A 15,839-nucleotide genomic window follows, 5' to 3' on the forward strand; every position below is an offset into this window, starting at 1 on the left:
CTTGGGGAAATACCCCTGCATCTCCAATTAAACTACCAAGAGGCAGGTACTTGTATGTTTATAGGTAAAGGCTCTATTGAAACAAAGATAAAGTACTTTTGTACAGAGTTAAATGATATTTGATGTGGCTTGGGAAATTCTGCAATTACAGACATCACTGATCCCACTAGATGGAGATGGTTGATAGAGAAATGTCAGGTTTGAAAACGAAGTACAGATCTGACTAATTTGTTCCAAAAATAAATAAATTTTTTATTATTTTGTGAGTTCTTTTACTTTTTAAGGTAGAAATCTAACTTAGTTCCCAACTCTCAAAATCAAACTGTTTCCCTTGTGCAGTCAGAATCCCAAGTGATGAACTGAGTTTTGGGGGAAATCTAGGAAAAACCAGGTGAAAGTAACACTGAAAAATGTGTGCTTTTTTTGTGTCCCTGATATAGAAATGTGTGTGGTCTTTTTTGTTTAGTTTGGTTTGGTCTTTGTTTGTTCCACAGTAGGATAGAAAGGTGGTTGTGGTGGATGGTCTATCTATTATCACTTAAGAGGAAATCACTCAATTTCTCATCTAGTGGTTGTGCCAGCAGTGCTTCCTAATTAGGGAAACAGTGCCGTTCCAACTGCTGTAGTACATCTTTTGTTAACAGACATACTGGAGAGATATCTAAGGATTTTTCTTAGTTCTGTTTTCTTAATTCTGAATTAGTGTGTAATCAGAGGTACAACATCTACTTCCTGTACTTACTGATTGCATCTCTCACCTGGAGATGAATATTAGCTTTCTCTACTGTGCTCTATTTAAGTCTGGTTTTCAGGTGTCCTGATTACTATTTCAGTTTTTAGTATATGTTTTCATTTGCTTGTTAGGCTTAGAGCTTTAATTTATCCTTCTGAGTTGGGCTGACTAAGTTCCTCCTTAGAGTAGTTGATCTACCAAATGCTACTAAGCTTCAGATTTCATAGTGTACAATATTGGAAGGTTTACAGTACTGATCTCATACCTGAAGTATCAGAATACTACAAACACTGCTGGAACAGAACTTGGAATGGATGAGGGACTTCCATTGCCAGCATTGAGTTCTGTAATCTGTGTGGATTTCAGAATTCAGTTGCTTGATGCAGTTTTTTAAACATATTTTGAGAAATAAAGACAAGACAAACAATAGGGACCTTGGCCTAGGGCTACTGGGGTAGGTTTCTTGCAAACCCATTTCTTCTGAACTCAGCTTTTGTGGTTGCAGGACAAGCTCTGATAGAAATGTCGAAGAGTTCCCTCCACTTTATGACAGAGGTAAGAGGAAGAATGCTTCCTCTTGGGTTATATCTTGGCACTATTTTTACCCAGTATTTAATATCAAATCCATACTGCAGCTGAGTCTATTCTTGTATGTGTAACACCAAAGTTAAAAATGGCAAAGGGGAGTGCTAAAAAGGTTTAATTTCTTGAGAGGAAAAGACTTAAATCTCAAGTTTTTGCCCTTGCTTCAGACTCAGTGGATCTCTTTGTAACTTAGGTGTTGTGCAGATGGGATGCTGAGGAAAGGGATAAGAATCTCAGGTTTTCCTTTTTGTGGGTATCATCAGTGTAAATCTTGCATTCCTTGCTGATCATTGAAAGCGAGTTGATTGCAGGGATGGAAAATGCCATGAGTAGAATAAAAACAGAGCTGGAGTAGGTTTGCTCTGCTGGGATCTCAAAACTTCTAACTTTGAGCTCTCCTCAGTCTTTGTAAAGCCTAGAGCCCAAATCTAATTTTCTGGTGGGAAAATAATCTAATTATTTATATGTGTCAATTGAAAACGACTGAAACAGAAGGACTGTCTATCTGCCTCTGCTGAAGTACCCCTTAAAAAAGGGTAAAATGGTAGCAGAACTTCAGTTATCTGAAGGTGTTCTCTGGTGAGAGCCATGACACTGATGATTACTGAATCCATTATGCAGTTAATTGGCATCATGACAGCAATCAACAAAACAAAAAACCTAAACCAAAACAAAAACCCCAAGACAAACAAACAAACAAATCCTCAAAACAAGACCAAAAAATATCCCTGAAGTTGAAGTGTGAGCACTTTTGTTTTTGAAATCTGGATTCTAATGTAGACTTGCTTTATGCAGTCTCATGTGAAAACCTATTGTCCAGTTGTGAAATTATTGCAATTTTTTGGCTGCAGCCAAAGTTTATTTTAGCCTGTGTTTTGAATTTATAAATGCATGTTCAAGTGGTATGTTGTGTGTGCTTAAAAGAGGGAGCAATGTCCTTAAAAAAGGGGGAAAATGTTTGGTCATAGTACATGAGATATTAGAAATTAGTGAGTACTTCTGAGTTTAGTCTGTGTTGCTGTCTTTAAATATGAAGAGGAAAAAATAGTTTAGGAGTAAATGCTTACTTTTTCATACCATGCTGTTATTTGAAGCATTCAGGTGTTGGACTTACTGTGCATGTATCCTGTTCATTAATGTCTGTAGTTATATGCAGCACAATGATGAGAACTTTCTATTGGAAAGTTAGTAGGATCTTTGAATCACATTCAGTAGATAAGTATTCCATACTGAGCTGTAGGATAAAAACTGAGATACTTGGTTAAATGAACTGATGATGATTTACCTCTACAAGTAAAGTTTAACACAAAATAATTAACACAGAGCATGAGTTCTAAGCTTAAGTAGTTTTTATGTTTGGCATTGGTCAGTCTGTCATGTGCCCCCTTTCTTCTTCAGTTCATTCTTATTCTCCCCTGGGACTCAGTTTGTATTTTACAGAACCTTCCAGTGTTTTCCAAAAGACAGCTTTCCTTTTGGGTGGGGACTGATGGCCTGCTAGTGTTCAGGCACTGATTTTTAAAGGAGGGATTCTTCAGATGAGCTTTTGCATGAGAACTGAATGCTTCTGAGTGGTTGGAGACCATTAGATGTGTCCTTTACATGTTTTGGTTTAATTTTAGCTGAAGAGTCTAGATGGTGTGCTCTTTAAAGGATCCTGAAGTGTGAACCAGACAATGATCCTTCTCATCATCCTTAACTCTTAAAAATCAGTTTCAAACCAAATTAAAACATGGATATAGCTGTAGCTCTGAACAGTGTTTTGCTGTGCTGTTTTTCCAAGAGTTGGTGATGTCAAATGTAATCTAATTCTTGATTTTACCTAGATCCCCAGTAAGTGCTCAGCTTAATGATTAAGGCTGGATTTTGTGGTTATAGTGTTGGGAAAAAAGAAACCATATTCTTGTCTTTTGTCTGTGTATTATTCTTGGGGGTTAGGAGAAATGGTCATTTTGAAAGTGTTGCAGAAATGCCTTTTAGATTATTTCTTGGATGGATTTTCAGGATTAACAGTAAGGCTCTCTTCTATTTATTATGGCAGCTTTATACCTTTTGGAATATATCCTTTTGGAATATATTTCATTTACACCTAGGTTGTTGGATGAAACATAGATATAGTTGAGGCTGTGAAGAGTGTTTCTGGTAATATTATTTCTAAATATTTTGTTTTAATATAGTTGTGTTAGCTGGAAATTCACAACTACGTTAATCTGTTAATTATCTGAATGTGAAAAAAAATTTAAGAAGATACCTTCCTGTGTGTTTCTATTTAGTTCATAATTGGCTATTTGTTCCTTGTAACCTGCTTCAATTTACTGTGTGAGACTTTCTGAAGGAGTCTTCTGGTGGTGAAAGTTGATAGAGGAAGCAGGAGGAACTTGGTTTATTAGTTTTTGCAAGAGATGTTATCTGTGTCAGTATCTTGATGACTGAGAAATGCACAAACAATGCAGAGTGAGCATATAATAACATCTCTTAGGAAAGGTGTAGTTGTGTAGTTGCCTACTGCTATTTTCTCCTTCTTTTGAAACTGAATGTAATATGAAGTAAAATTCATTGTCCTGCTGAATAATCATCTCTTGACTTCTGCAGCCAGACAGTTGCAGCTGTGTTTGTCAAGTTGAATGCTTTTTTTGGAAATGAAAAACATTTGTTTCCTTAGGAAAAGGTTACTTCTCAACCCTTTAAAGAAATATGAAGTATTTTTAAATTACTCCTTGACATTTTCCATGGTGTTTTTGTACATGATCTTCTTTTTGGTAGTGAAATAATGTCTGTCATTGCTGCATATTTTTTAGTGACTAAATAATACTACTAATTTTAAAAGGTAATTATTTTACATCGAAGGTTTAATTGCAGTTTATTGAATAACTAGCACTTCTTTCTTTTCAGGATATATTTATGTTCATAACAAGGCAACTTAAAGGTTTAGAAGATACAAAAAGCCCCCAGTTCAATCGATACTTTTATTTGCTTGAGGTAAGCTTCATAACTTATTTTATAATAATTGTTAAACATGATCTTTCCATGTAATCATGTGTTAACTACTCCTTTTATTTTTTCCTGTTCCAACACAGAACATTGCTTGGGTCAAGTCTTATAACATATGCTTTGAATTAGAGGACAGCAATGAGATTTTTACCCAGCTGTATAGAACGCTGTTTTCAGTAATAAAGTGAGTATTTTCACCTCAGATTTCACAGTATTTTACTGCATGATTGACGTCAGCAAGTTCTAACTTTTAGCATTAATGAGTTTTGTAATTTAGTTTAACTAAAGGTAGCAGAACTCTGTTTTTTCTGTTTTAATGAGACAAGACACACTGCACATCATCTTTTTTTTCCTAAGAAACTTAGCTTTAGTTGTCTTTTACTGCATTTATTTTATTCTGTTATTGAAATTGAATGCTGTAATATGCAATTGTAAGGAATTTGGAGAATTATTGCTGTGAAAACATGATTCAAAAAGTAGCAGACTCTAGAAGGTACTGCTAGAGGTAGTCCAGTCTTTTCCCTTTGTTCAAACCAGGTCAGCTTGAGCAGATTGCCCAGAACTTTAGCCAGTTAGGTTTTGGGCATCTCCAAAGATGGAAAGGCTGTGCCATCTCTGGGCAACCTTCTAGTGCTCAATCACCCTTTTAAATGTCTGAATGGTATGTCTTGTATTTCACCCTGTGCCCACTGCCTCTTGTTCTGTGCCTGGACACCACTGAGCCTGTGGTGTAAGGACAGTCTTGCCCTGTCTTCTCAACTCCCAGCATCAGGTATTTAAACTTACCAGTAAGTTCTTTCCTAAGCCATCTCTTCTCAAGGCAAAACCAAAGATGTCAGCTCTCTCAGCCCCTCCTTCCATGAGAGCAGCTCCAGGCCCTTAATCATCTTTATGAACCTTTGCTGGACTTGAGTCTGTGATGTGTGTGTCCCTTTTGTGCTGGGAAACCCAGAACTGGACACAGCACTCCAGGGGAAGTCTCCCCAGTGCTGGGCAGAGCAGAGGGATGCTCTAATACACTTTCTTTTCATGATAGGGACAGGGTCTTACTGCAGTAGTGAATGAGGAGAGCATGAAATTTAAGAATGATGGTATATGCAATCAAGGAATCAAAGTACTTTGATTTTTAAGAAAACTTGTGATTTGCTGATTTTATTCCTTGTTGTTTGCCATCACCACAGGGAATATTCTGAACAGAACTTTTACTTTACATAGATATTACACTAAGAATTCTTGTTTTTAATTTCAGCAATGGTCATAACCAAAAAGTACACATGCACATGGTTGATCTAATGAGCTCTATCATTTGTGAGGGAGATACTGTGTCACAGGAACTTTTGGATACAGTGTTAGTTAATCTAGTGCCAGCACATAAGGTAAGATTTAGTGGCTTATGTTTTTTTTTGTTCTACTGTTTGTTTTGTAATCATGATTTCTTGGATGTATGTGCTCAGATATGTAGTTCTAATTGAAAGAATGGCTGTAGCAAATGTCTTGATATTATCTGGATTTCTTTTAGCAAACAAGTAATTTTATATAGAAAATTCAGTCAAGTTTCATTGCTGTGATATACTTTCCATAAGCAAAGTATCAGTAATCTAAAAGGTTGAATATCCTATGAATTTAAACACAGGGTTTTTTATGGCCTGTCAGTGCTGGTAGAATGGAATAGAGAAGTTACATACATCCTTTGGAAAGTTTTTAATTGATGTAATGCTGTATCAACAGTTCAAACTAAGGTGCTGCCCTAGTGGGAGGGAAAAGGTTGTTATGACTGCTGATTTGTAATTGGCTCTGCTGCATTTCAGAAAAGTTGGCTTGGTGTTATTGTTATGTTTCTGATGCAGCCATAGAATCAAAACTCTGTGCAGAAATGGTGGTTCAGGAAGAGCCCAAGGAATGTCTATCTTACCTTAATAAATCATGTCATGTTTAAAAAAAAAAGTCTCCTGTAGATGAACTGAAGGAAAAACTTCAGAACTGTGCTCGTGTTGTGATACTTAAATGTTTAAGAAGCCTGGAAGTCTGACTCCTTAGTTCAGGAATTTAACTGTGTCCTACTGAAATCTCATGGGCTACTCACTTGTAAGTTGTGCATGACAAAAAAAGACTGTGGGGAATTATCTAGGAAATGTGTCCTTTAGCTGTATTTTGGACACTTCTAATAGCTTTTTTTTTTTTTTCTTAAAATATGTTCAGGAATGTGCTAACTGCTGTAGTTTCTAAAAAGTGTATGGTTAAGTGGTTATTAACAGATGCTTTGGAATGCCTACTAGTGTACCTTTACCACTGGCCATTAATTTCAGTAAATAAGTAGCACATAAATTATTTTCTATTGACTGTGAAAGACTAAATGCTTAATATAGGTCAGTAATTTTTTTTTTGCACCACTGGATATGTTTTAGCTGTGTTCTTCAAGGAGTCTAATACTTTTGTGCCAGGACTAGACTGAAATTGGTGTGGCTAAAGTCCATATTTATAAAGTAAAGCTTTGCAATACAAAATACAAAAGCAAGAATATGCAAAATACTTCAGTTTGTGTTCTCAGTTATTAAGAATCTATTGTTTCATTGTGTCATCTGTGTTCAAATTGATTTGACTGTACTATTTTTATGTTTCATGTTTAATAAACTGTCTTTGAGTTGAAGAATTTGTATCCTGTTAGGATGTCTGTAGCACTAAAGCAATTCTGTTTCATAGTGGATTCAAAATTACTGACTGAATATTTTAATAAGGAAAATATGTTTGGGGGTTTGCATTTTCTGCTGTTTTTCTTTTAATCAAAATCTCTCTGTCTATAGGATGCTTGTTTATAGCCTGCTTTCTAACAAATAGATACATAATGTCAGATTGTATTCTGAGTATCTTTAACTTTTTTTTTTCCATACTAACGGAAAGGAGCTTCTCATATTTTTCTGTTGCATCTCAAAGTCTTCACATGGTGAATTTTTATTTAAAATTATTTAAAATTTGGGTCCTCTCACTACTTTCTGTGGCTACTGATGTCAAGTTGGAAAGGTGTAATAAATTCAGAGTTGAGCATTTTTCCACTCTTCCATTGAGCACAAAACTAGAAGGAGACAAAGGATCAGGTCCACCACAAAAAAGAACTGTGTCTTGGCTGAGGTCTCTGTTCAGCTGTGTGGGTTGTGGAAAAGGGAAATTGAATGATCAGACTGGTCACCAAAAATGGCATAAAGGCAGACATTGGTGTAATGGTCTGTAGGGAATTCCCAGATTTCCTAGGGACCAAAAAATATCTTTGATAGAGTGGAAGGAACATAGATCTGCTACTAGCTCTATTTGAAGATGAGATCGAGAGATTGTTGAAGATGTGACAGTTATGTCTATAGAAAGTGACACAGTGGTATATTTTTAATATGCCTAAAAGGAGGGTTGTGTGTGAGAGGGAATGTGTAGTGGCCTTTTGAACTGAATGGTTGTATTGGTAAAAAAAAAGTTGTATTGGTAAAACAAGACTGAGCTCCTCAAATCTCAGTCTGTATAATTTATCTAACCTGTGGTCTGTAAGTATGTGTTGGGAGCAGAATGTTCATCCAGTGGCTGAAATTCAGCACTGGACAGCTTTAGGCAAAAACTACATAAATATTTTTAAGAGATGTAGTAATTAGTTGAGCAGTTTACAAAATGGTAATTCAATGCCGTTACCCCTTAAACCAAGACAGTATTTTTCCAAATATGAGAAATAGTTATGGTCCATAGTCCTGAGTGGGAAGTGTAAAAAGCAATGGTGTTCACAGGATGGCTGCAAAAACTCAAGCATAAAGAGCATATACTGGGCACATGATATATTACCAAATGTCTGTATACCCTAATTAGTAGTCACTGGAGTAGTGACAACTCTAAACTACTGTATCTCCTTTGAGTTCATCATCCATCTCACTTAGTCAGGATAAAAGCCATACTAATGTAAACCTGAATGAAAGCAGTTTACACCAATATCAGAGTAGAGGCATGCTGGAGTGTGCACAGTCTTGCTGGACTAGTACAGCTGTCAGATAAGCCAATAAAATGGCAAGCTTAACTTGTCTGACCATGTGCTTAACTCCTAATTTTGATGCTGAATTATTTTTTTCCTTTTGTAAGTTCTCTTCTTTTCTATCAACTCAACTGAAATTCTTTTGGTAGGATTATATTAGGAATGAATTTAAGTGACCTAAACCCAGATAAGATCTGGCAGCAAGGGAGAAGAGGTAGTTAGTATGAAAAGGCAAGAAAAATTAATAGTTTTCCTTTACCCTTTAATAATCTTTTTGTATTATAATGCTTTTATGGCAGACCTGAAAACAATTTTGTGTTTGTGCAGTGTGTTAGAAGGCAAACTGTACTTTATTTCCTTGGGTGTTTGCCAGTGTTCCATTTTCAGCCTCAGAACTGCTACAGGGAATCCCACATTGCACATCCCACATGCTTTACATGCCTATGTTTTAGAAAAAGTGCTATTGACAATTAAATTCTTAACTGTCCCTACTAGGCATTTGCTTAATATTTAGTGTTATCTATGTTGGCAACACCTCAGCTGAGCCTTTTGTCAGCTGTCCTTGATCTCTTTACCTTCCTGAGAACAAGAGAATCTCTTGAAACTGTTCTCTCAGGTGCTCTTGGGTACTAATTCAGCTGCTGTACCATTGATAATAATAATAAAACTGAAGATGTTTTTCAAATTCCAAGTAAATAATATGTGAAAAATATGTTTTTCAGGAATATTTTCACTAGATACAGACTTAACATTTGATTTTCCTCCCAAAACTACAAAATAAAGGCTGGATTGATGCTAGCTTAGTCATTTCCTGTAAATAAAATATAAGGCACTTACCTTTTTTTCTTTTAAGGGATGGGTAAAAATTATTTCACTCTCATATTTTTTTGATCTTTGTTAAATTGATTATTGAGAAGTCACTGGAAAAGTAATTGAGAAACAGTCAAATGTGTATGAATTTCCATCACTTCTTGCGCAAGAACAAATAATTTTGGCTCTGTGGCATACTCTGCTGAAGAATATTGTCTGTGTGAGCACAAAAATGCGTGTGCTGTACTGTCAGAGAGGTTGCCACTGCTTCTTCTGTCCAAAAATAGAAGTTTGTCATTCTCATTCTAGAGAAAAGCAGGTATGAACAGTAAATGGACAAAACTGTTGATGTTTTCCCAAAGTATAAAAATCTTGAAATACCAGCAAGAAATGCCTAAAAATCATGGTAGAAATTGAGACAAAGGAGAGAACTTGTGGTTGACCAAGATAGCCTCTATTCAGTTATTATTGCTGGAGGACTCCCAAAGTTTTAAAAAATGTGAATGTTCTCCACTGTTTATTAACATTCTTTTCTGAAACAAACCAGGAAGTTTTGGGGGAAAAAGTCGGGTTCAGATGTTAAGTGTAACCTCAGTTTTCTTGCAGAAGATTTGTGTTCTGCCTTCTCAGGTGTGGTTCTTTTGTTTCTGCTTATCAATCAATATTTATTTTGATTTTTTTCTTTCAAGATGTAGTAATTGCTAATGATTATTTTAAACAGTGTTACCAATCTATGGCTTTGTTCCTACCCTGTTCAGGACTCTAAAAACCTTAGGCCTACTGGATGCTTTTACATGCTCCTAAAGGCATCTTGATTAAGATAATTGTCTCCATAATGAGGGCTTTCTTAAATCGTTAAAAGATCTTGAAATACATGTCAGTTTTCTTTCCAAACAAATGGGAAGGTTGTATAGATAATAATGGTAGAAGAGCTTATCTAAAAACAGAAGAAATTTGTCAAATCAGATGTTGTCCTTTTAAAATTTCTCCCTAAGGAGAAGGAAGCTTAGGATATTTTTGTGCCTGTTGAATTAGTCAGAAGGTTTAGTTCTGTAAAAGATCTTTGAACCTACTTGGTAAACGCTGTGCTGCTCTTGTTTTCATTTCACCTAAGGCAGTGCCACTTTCACTGGTTTCTGCTTTTTCCCTGAAACTGGAAAATGAGGAGAAAACTCGTGTGCTTTTAAGACTCTTTGATACTGTTATTTTCAGAAAGTGGGGCCTCTGGACATTTGAGGGTCATGACTATTGGCACTATTAAATCAAGTACATGAGGCATGAAAAAATAGCTAACTTGCCTTAGCCACTTATGCTCTAGACTATTTTTCCTCTTTATAGCTTTTTTTGATAGATACTTGCATTACATTTCCTTCTTACTCAGGGCTGCAAATAGCCACTTCTAGCATTTATCTTGGGAAGCATTAAGCTTTGAAGTGAGCTGCTGTGCAAAAGATACAAGCTGAAACTGTAATTAATGTGAATCAGAATGGTTCTGCCCATTGGAACTCTCCTGTGCTAGGTCTGCTGTTTAGACTTGTTTTATACTAAACCAGATCTTGCTTGTGTCCAGAGTTCCCTCTTACCCAGGTGAAAGTGACTTTCTTTCTGTTGCTGGAGGTGAGCTGTGAAGTCAAGAAGGATCAGAACAAGAATTACAAGTGGCATACATTGCTTGTTATAGTCATTTGTGCCTTCTCTTTCCTGAACCATTACAATTTTGAATAACAGAAAACAAATTATTCCAGTGGAAATACTTTTTTTAAAATTTCTTTTTTATTGTTGACCATAAAGAACAATCCAGTATGCAGTGTTTTCCCTTTCCTGGGACATGGAACAACTGTACAGTTTTGTAGTAAGATGAAAGAATTTTATATATTAAAATATTTTTCCTGAATTGGAATTTTTAGTCACCTTCTCTATTGGCTTTGAGTGAAACAGACACTTAAGGCAGGAGTCTTTGTAGTGTTTCAAGTTCACCTGACTTAATTCTATCAGTAGGCCAGTCAAAGACTTTTTTGTTTTATATTATCAGAAAATGGTAATCTGTTCCCACTGCTGTTTAGAAGCCTATAGTTCTATTGGGTTTTTTAAATTTCAGACAGCTCTCTCCATATCCTTTCAAATCTTCTCTTTCATTCAGCATCTCCAAGGAAAGAAATACCTTGGGTTGTAGCATGACACCTTGTGTTTGCTTTGCATTTTGCTACTAGAAGTTTTCTTCCTTTTATGGTGAGAAATATTTTAAAAAAGCAACCACAAACTGCCCCCTTTTTACTGTTGGATTATAAACTGAGTATACTACTTTTTTTAATTGCAAAGACTAATAAAAATTGTAGAAACTATATTTTTGTAGAGTTTTTTTAGCTATTAAAATACTGCATATTCTTGTGTATTGAAGATTTTTTCTTCATTCTTCTGTGTGTTAATCATCTGCAGTGGGTGTCAGAAGGGCTGAGTTGCATTTTCTCCTGAAAATTTTTGAAAAATACTTGTGATCTAGAAATTGGAGAAAGAATGTAACAACTAGAGCGTGGAGAATGTGTGTAGGGAAAGGGAGAAAACAATGATAGAGCAATAACCCATTCAGACAAATGGAAGGATAAGAATACTGAAGAGGGGTTATGTTTTTTAAAATTTTTGTATTAGTTTAGTTTTTATTTTCCCATAAACCAAAATTCTAGGGTTTTTTTCTTTGTCTCAGACAACAGACTACCTATGCATGGTGTGTTGGAGAGGCTGTGGTGGTGATTCACAGATGGCTGCTTGATGCAAGGGCAGAATTGCATTTTCTGTACTCCTGTTTAGTGGTGACTCTAAATGCCTTTGTGTTGCTTTGTATCACTTTACTGGTTTTTGGGAAAACTGATAAGGAGGAGCAGTAAAATGCAGGCACTGAATTCATGGAGCATCAGTTTTAGATGTGCAACTGCAAAGTAAGTCCTCATCTGCCTGGAGCTGTTTTTTTTTTCCTCAGTAATACCAGTGAACCCTACAAATCTCTATTTGGAATAGCTTTGCTTTTACTATATTATTTTTATTATTGAAAATATAAAAAGAACGGGCTATTTCTTTAATGCATTTACCAGTACTTGATGGCTTTAAATTCTTGGTTTTGTTTTTAGATAAATCCATGTGCTTATAACTCTTCTGGTTTTTTGTTTGTTTGTTTGTTTGTTCTTCCCCCCAGAATTTAAACAAGCAAGCCTATGATTTGGCAAAAGCTTTACTAAAGAGGACGGCACAAGCAATTGAGCCATACATTACTAATGTAAGTGACAACTGGAAACAAACATGGAAATCAATACTTTCTGTAACTGAGCAGTGTTATAAAAAAAATTAATTGCATGAAAACATGAAAAGGGCTGAAGAACAACTTTTTACAGGTTGTCATTTTTCTTTGAGAGAATGATCGTATTAATGAAGCACTGTCCTTTTTTAGTCTAATTATTTACCATATAGAATCTATTAAGTACTTAATACTTGAGATTTTGGAAATGCAATGGATAATTTACTTCCTACTGTCTTGGAAGACCTTGCAATTCAATCCTTAGAGTGACTGGAATACCAAGTGTATTTTTATATATTGTTCTGATAAAAATACCTATGCACATTGTAAGAAAAATTTGCCTTTTAGTAAGGAGATAAGACAATTTAGAGTAAAGAGAATTGAAGATAGCAGAATTTTAGTGCTGTTATCACAGTAGTAGAAGAGGAAGGAGTCTAAGAATAGATAGTAAAGAAGAAAACTGCGTGAATTGAGGGTTGTAGCAGAGTTGAATGTAGACATCATGGACACTAATAGAGGATGGATGAGGGGAAGTAAAGATCAGAGAGGAGTATGCTCTATCTTGAGCTGCACAATAGGAAAAAGAATAATTCTCTTATTTTTTAAGCAGTTGAGGATTAGCAGGTCTTACTGCATCTATCCAAAACCTCAGGAACTTGAAAACACTGGAAAACCTTCAGTGCTTTCTGTTACTTTCAGACTTGCAACATTTAGAAAGTGGGTACTTCCTAACATTTTTAAAAATCCTCAAAAAAAACCTCTTACTTAAAACCTAGTGTTTGGGAAGGTGTTGGTGCATGGGAATGTGTTTTTAATTTTCTTAATCTGTAAAGTTAGATTACAAACTGGGTGCCATTTTCTGAGCTTTCAGGAAGTCTTTACAATAAGCATCTTCCTTCATAGGAAGAATGCTCATGGGGTCTTCTTCTCTTTCTTTCTCATGAGAGGTATTTTGTGACTTTGAAAATTTTCTTTCTTGAGATACATTAAAAACACAGTATCAGTTAGTTTCCTAACCAGGATTATATATATTCAAGCAACTCTGTATCCTGAAAAGCAAAACAGTTCTTCAAGACAGTCTTTAACTTACAGTAAAATGCACTATAATATATATGTGTGTGTGTGTATATACATATATATATATATATGTATATAATCCTCTTTAGTTGCCTCTTACCCATCAGGGAGGATGTAGTTGAAAATAGTGTGGAAATATTTTCTTTAATGGGAAGTGTGAAGTTTCTCTCAAGTATGTCAAATTTACCAAGAAGAAATATTTGCTTTACAGTTGCATTATGCTGCTTGAATACAAATTCTGGAACAATCAGTTATCAACTTCTATGCTTTTACTTTCAACTCCTTAACCTGTCAGCTGTGTAGTAATTAGCCAGTTGTTGCAGCCTTGCTTTAAATGTTAGAATACTTTTGAAATGATGGTTTTTTATAGTGGAATAACTCTGAATATAGTCCCACTATAAAAATGTATGATGCACTTAAATTCCTTTTAAGTTGTGTTTCCTAAATTATTTTTAGGCCTGCCGGGGCAAACATCTTGTTTAATGTGTTTTCCTTTATGTATAATACTTGATACAAGACAATGATATTTTAAGACTTCTGCTATGGAATCCTGATCTGTGTGTACCACATTCCATCCTTTTTCTTTTAGGAGTGAAATTAATGTAAGGTTAAAAGTGACTTAATGTTTTAGGATTTAGCATAGAATTTAGAAGAGTGCGTGTATACTCTCATCCTTGATTTGTAATCTGTTTTGTTTCCCAGTTCTTCAATCAAGTCCTCATGCTTGGTAAAACATCAATTAGTGACCTGTCAGAGCATGTATTTGATTTGATTTTGGAGTTATACAATATTGACAGTCACCTCTTGCTTTCTGTACTACCACAGCTCGAATTCAAACTTAAGGTAAACACTTCTACCCTTTCTATATATTTGAAACATGTATGCTTTGACCATTATTGTTTTGGTTTTTTCCTTAACTGACAAGTTCTTCAAATTATTTGGCAAATAGAACTAATAACTATATGTAAAAATTGCCTTCTCTGCATTGTTTAAAGGAAAACCCATACAGCTCCTCAAAAATGTAATTTAAATGGAAGTGTATTAACCTAGGGGGTGTGTGTGTGTGTATATTTGGGATTTGGTTGGTTGATAGTTTGGGCTTGTATATTTCAAGCAATAACTCAATTTTTTGGATGACTTGGGGGCTTGACCTGTTTTATTTCTGGGTTTACTTATTATTTATTGTGAAAGACATCATATTTTGAATATATATACTAATAATTTTGTCCAAATTGTAGTTCTGTGACAGATGAAAGAAGACAGCTGGAATGCATCAGTATGTCTTGTAGCAATTGCTGCAATGTCTTATGATTTTTCAGGCTTGTTTCATATGTCTGGAGAATAGCTAGTGCTAGCTCTCTATTTTAATGGATATTTTTCTTTTTGACTTCCTTTTCAAAGTGTCTCCATCACTTGGACAAATGTGATATAACACATGAGTTGATTCTCCCTTCATTCTGCACTACTTTTATTCTATGTGTCATTCCACAGGGTTTCTGTGGGGACTGTGATTAGATTAGAATTACTCTGTTTGTATGTGATCTGTTACTAAGCTTGAGGGGCTGATGTGCAATGGGCCTCTTGTAAGTTTGAATGTTTTTATTACAGAGGACAGATTTTAGGTTTCTAGCACTTTTGCCCTCTTCTTATGGTAATATATATTATCCCAGTGGCTTGTTCATGCCAATTACTTTTCCCTAATGTTGCTAGGCAGGCACACTACACTTGCTGGATGAGAGGGTTTTTTAATGCCTTTGTCATTCTGTTCAAATTTCTGAGAGAAGTAGGGTTCAATTTACTGCTTGCTGACTGTGTCTTCAAAGTAGACCTTTTTTCAGCCTTTAATTCCTGTTTCTACAAATGGCAAACAATTATCAGTCTTACTCCAGTAAAAATAGTACTTCTGCAGCTGAAGGTGTTATTCAGGATATTTGATCTTACCTGCTGCCATAATAGTATATAATTCCAGTACCTTTCCCATCTGTAAATCCACTAAAATCTTCAGGTTCTTCAATTGTCATCCTACTCCTTCATTGACTCAATGTTTCATGATTTTCAATACTGATGTAATTTTTTAGTCTTATTTTATTGGATTCAGTCTAGTAGCCAATATCAATTTTTTATTTGTTTGTTTTGTTTTGTTCCCTCTTTACCCAGGCCGGAAAAAATTCTTGTCTCGTTCTTCAGCTAGCTGATTTCATCCCTAAGCATTTCCATGTTTTCTTTGTACTTCTTAATTTACAACACATTTTTTTCATGTTTGCATTTCTGTTCTTTGTTTAGTGTGCTCTTTCCAGATGATGTACATGTATTTTGTTGCTTTCTGTCTCCTTCATCCTTAGCGCAGTTTTCTTACT

At 35.3% G+C, this 15,839-nt stretch overlaps 1 protein-coding gene across 3 annotated transcripts in view; it reads left to right on the forward strand.

Annotated features, from left to right (window-relative positions):
* The window catches only part of PDS5B (PDS5 cohesin associated factor B), a 102,919-nt gene that overhangs the window by 24,757 nt on the left and 62,323 nt on the right, over nt 1-15,839 (forward strand). For all 3 annotated transcript variants that reach the window (XM_059493342.1, XM_059493344.1, XM_059493343.1), the window contains exons 4-8: nt 4,211-4,297; nt 4,396-4,493; nt 5,559-5,685; nt 12,307-12,387; nt 14,185-14,325. In XM_059493342.1, the coding sequence (XP_059349325.1) occupies nt 4,211-4,297; nt 4,396-4,493; nt 5,559-5,685; nt 12,307-12,387; nt 14,185-14,325 (534 nt within the window). The remainder of the gene's footprint in view (nt 1-4,210; nt 4,298-4,395; nt 4,494-5,558; nt 5,686-12,306; nt 12,388-14,184; nt 14,326-15,839) is intronic.

Source organism: Ammospiza nelsoni, chromosome 2 (assembly GCF_027579445.1).
Source record: "Ammospiza nelsoni isolate bAmmNel1 chromosome 2, bAmmNel1.pri, whole genome shotgun sequence".
NCBI classification, from domain to species: domain Eukaryota; kingdom Metazoa; phylum Chordata; class Aves; order Passeriformes; family Passerellidae; genus Ammospiza; species Ammospiza nelsoni.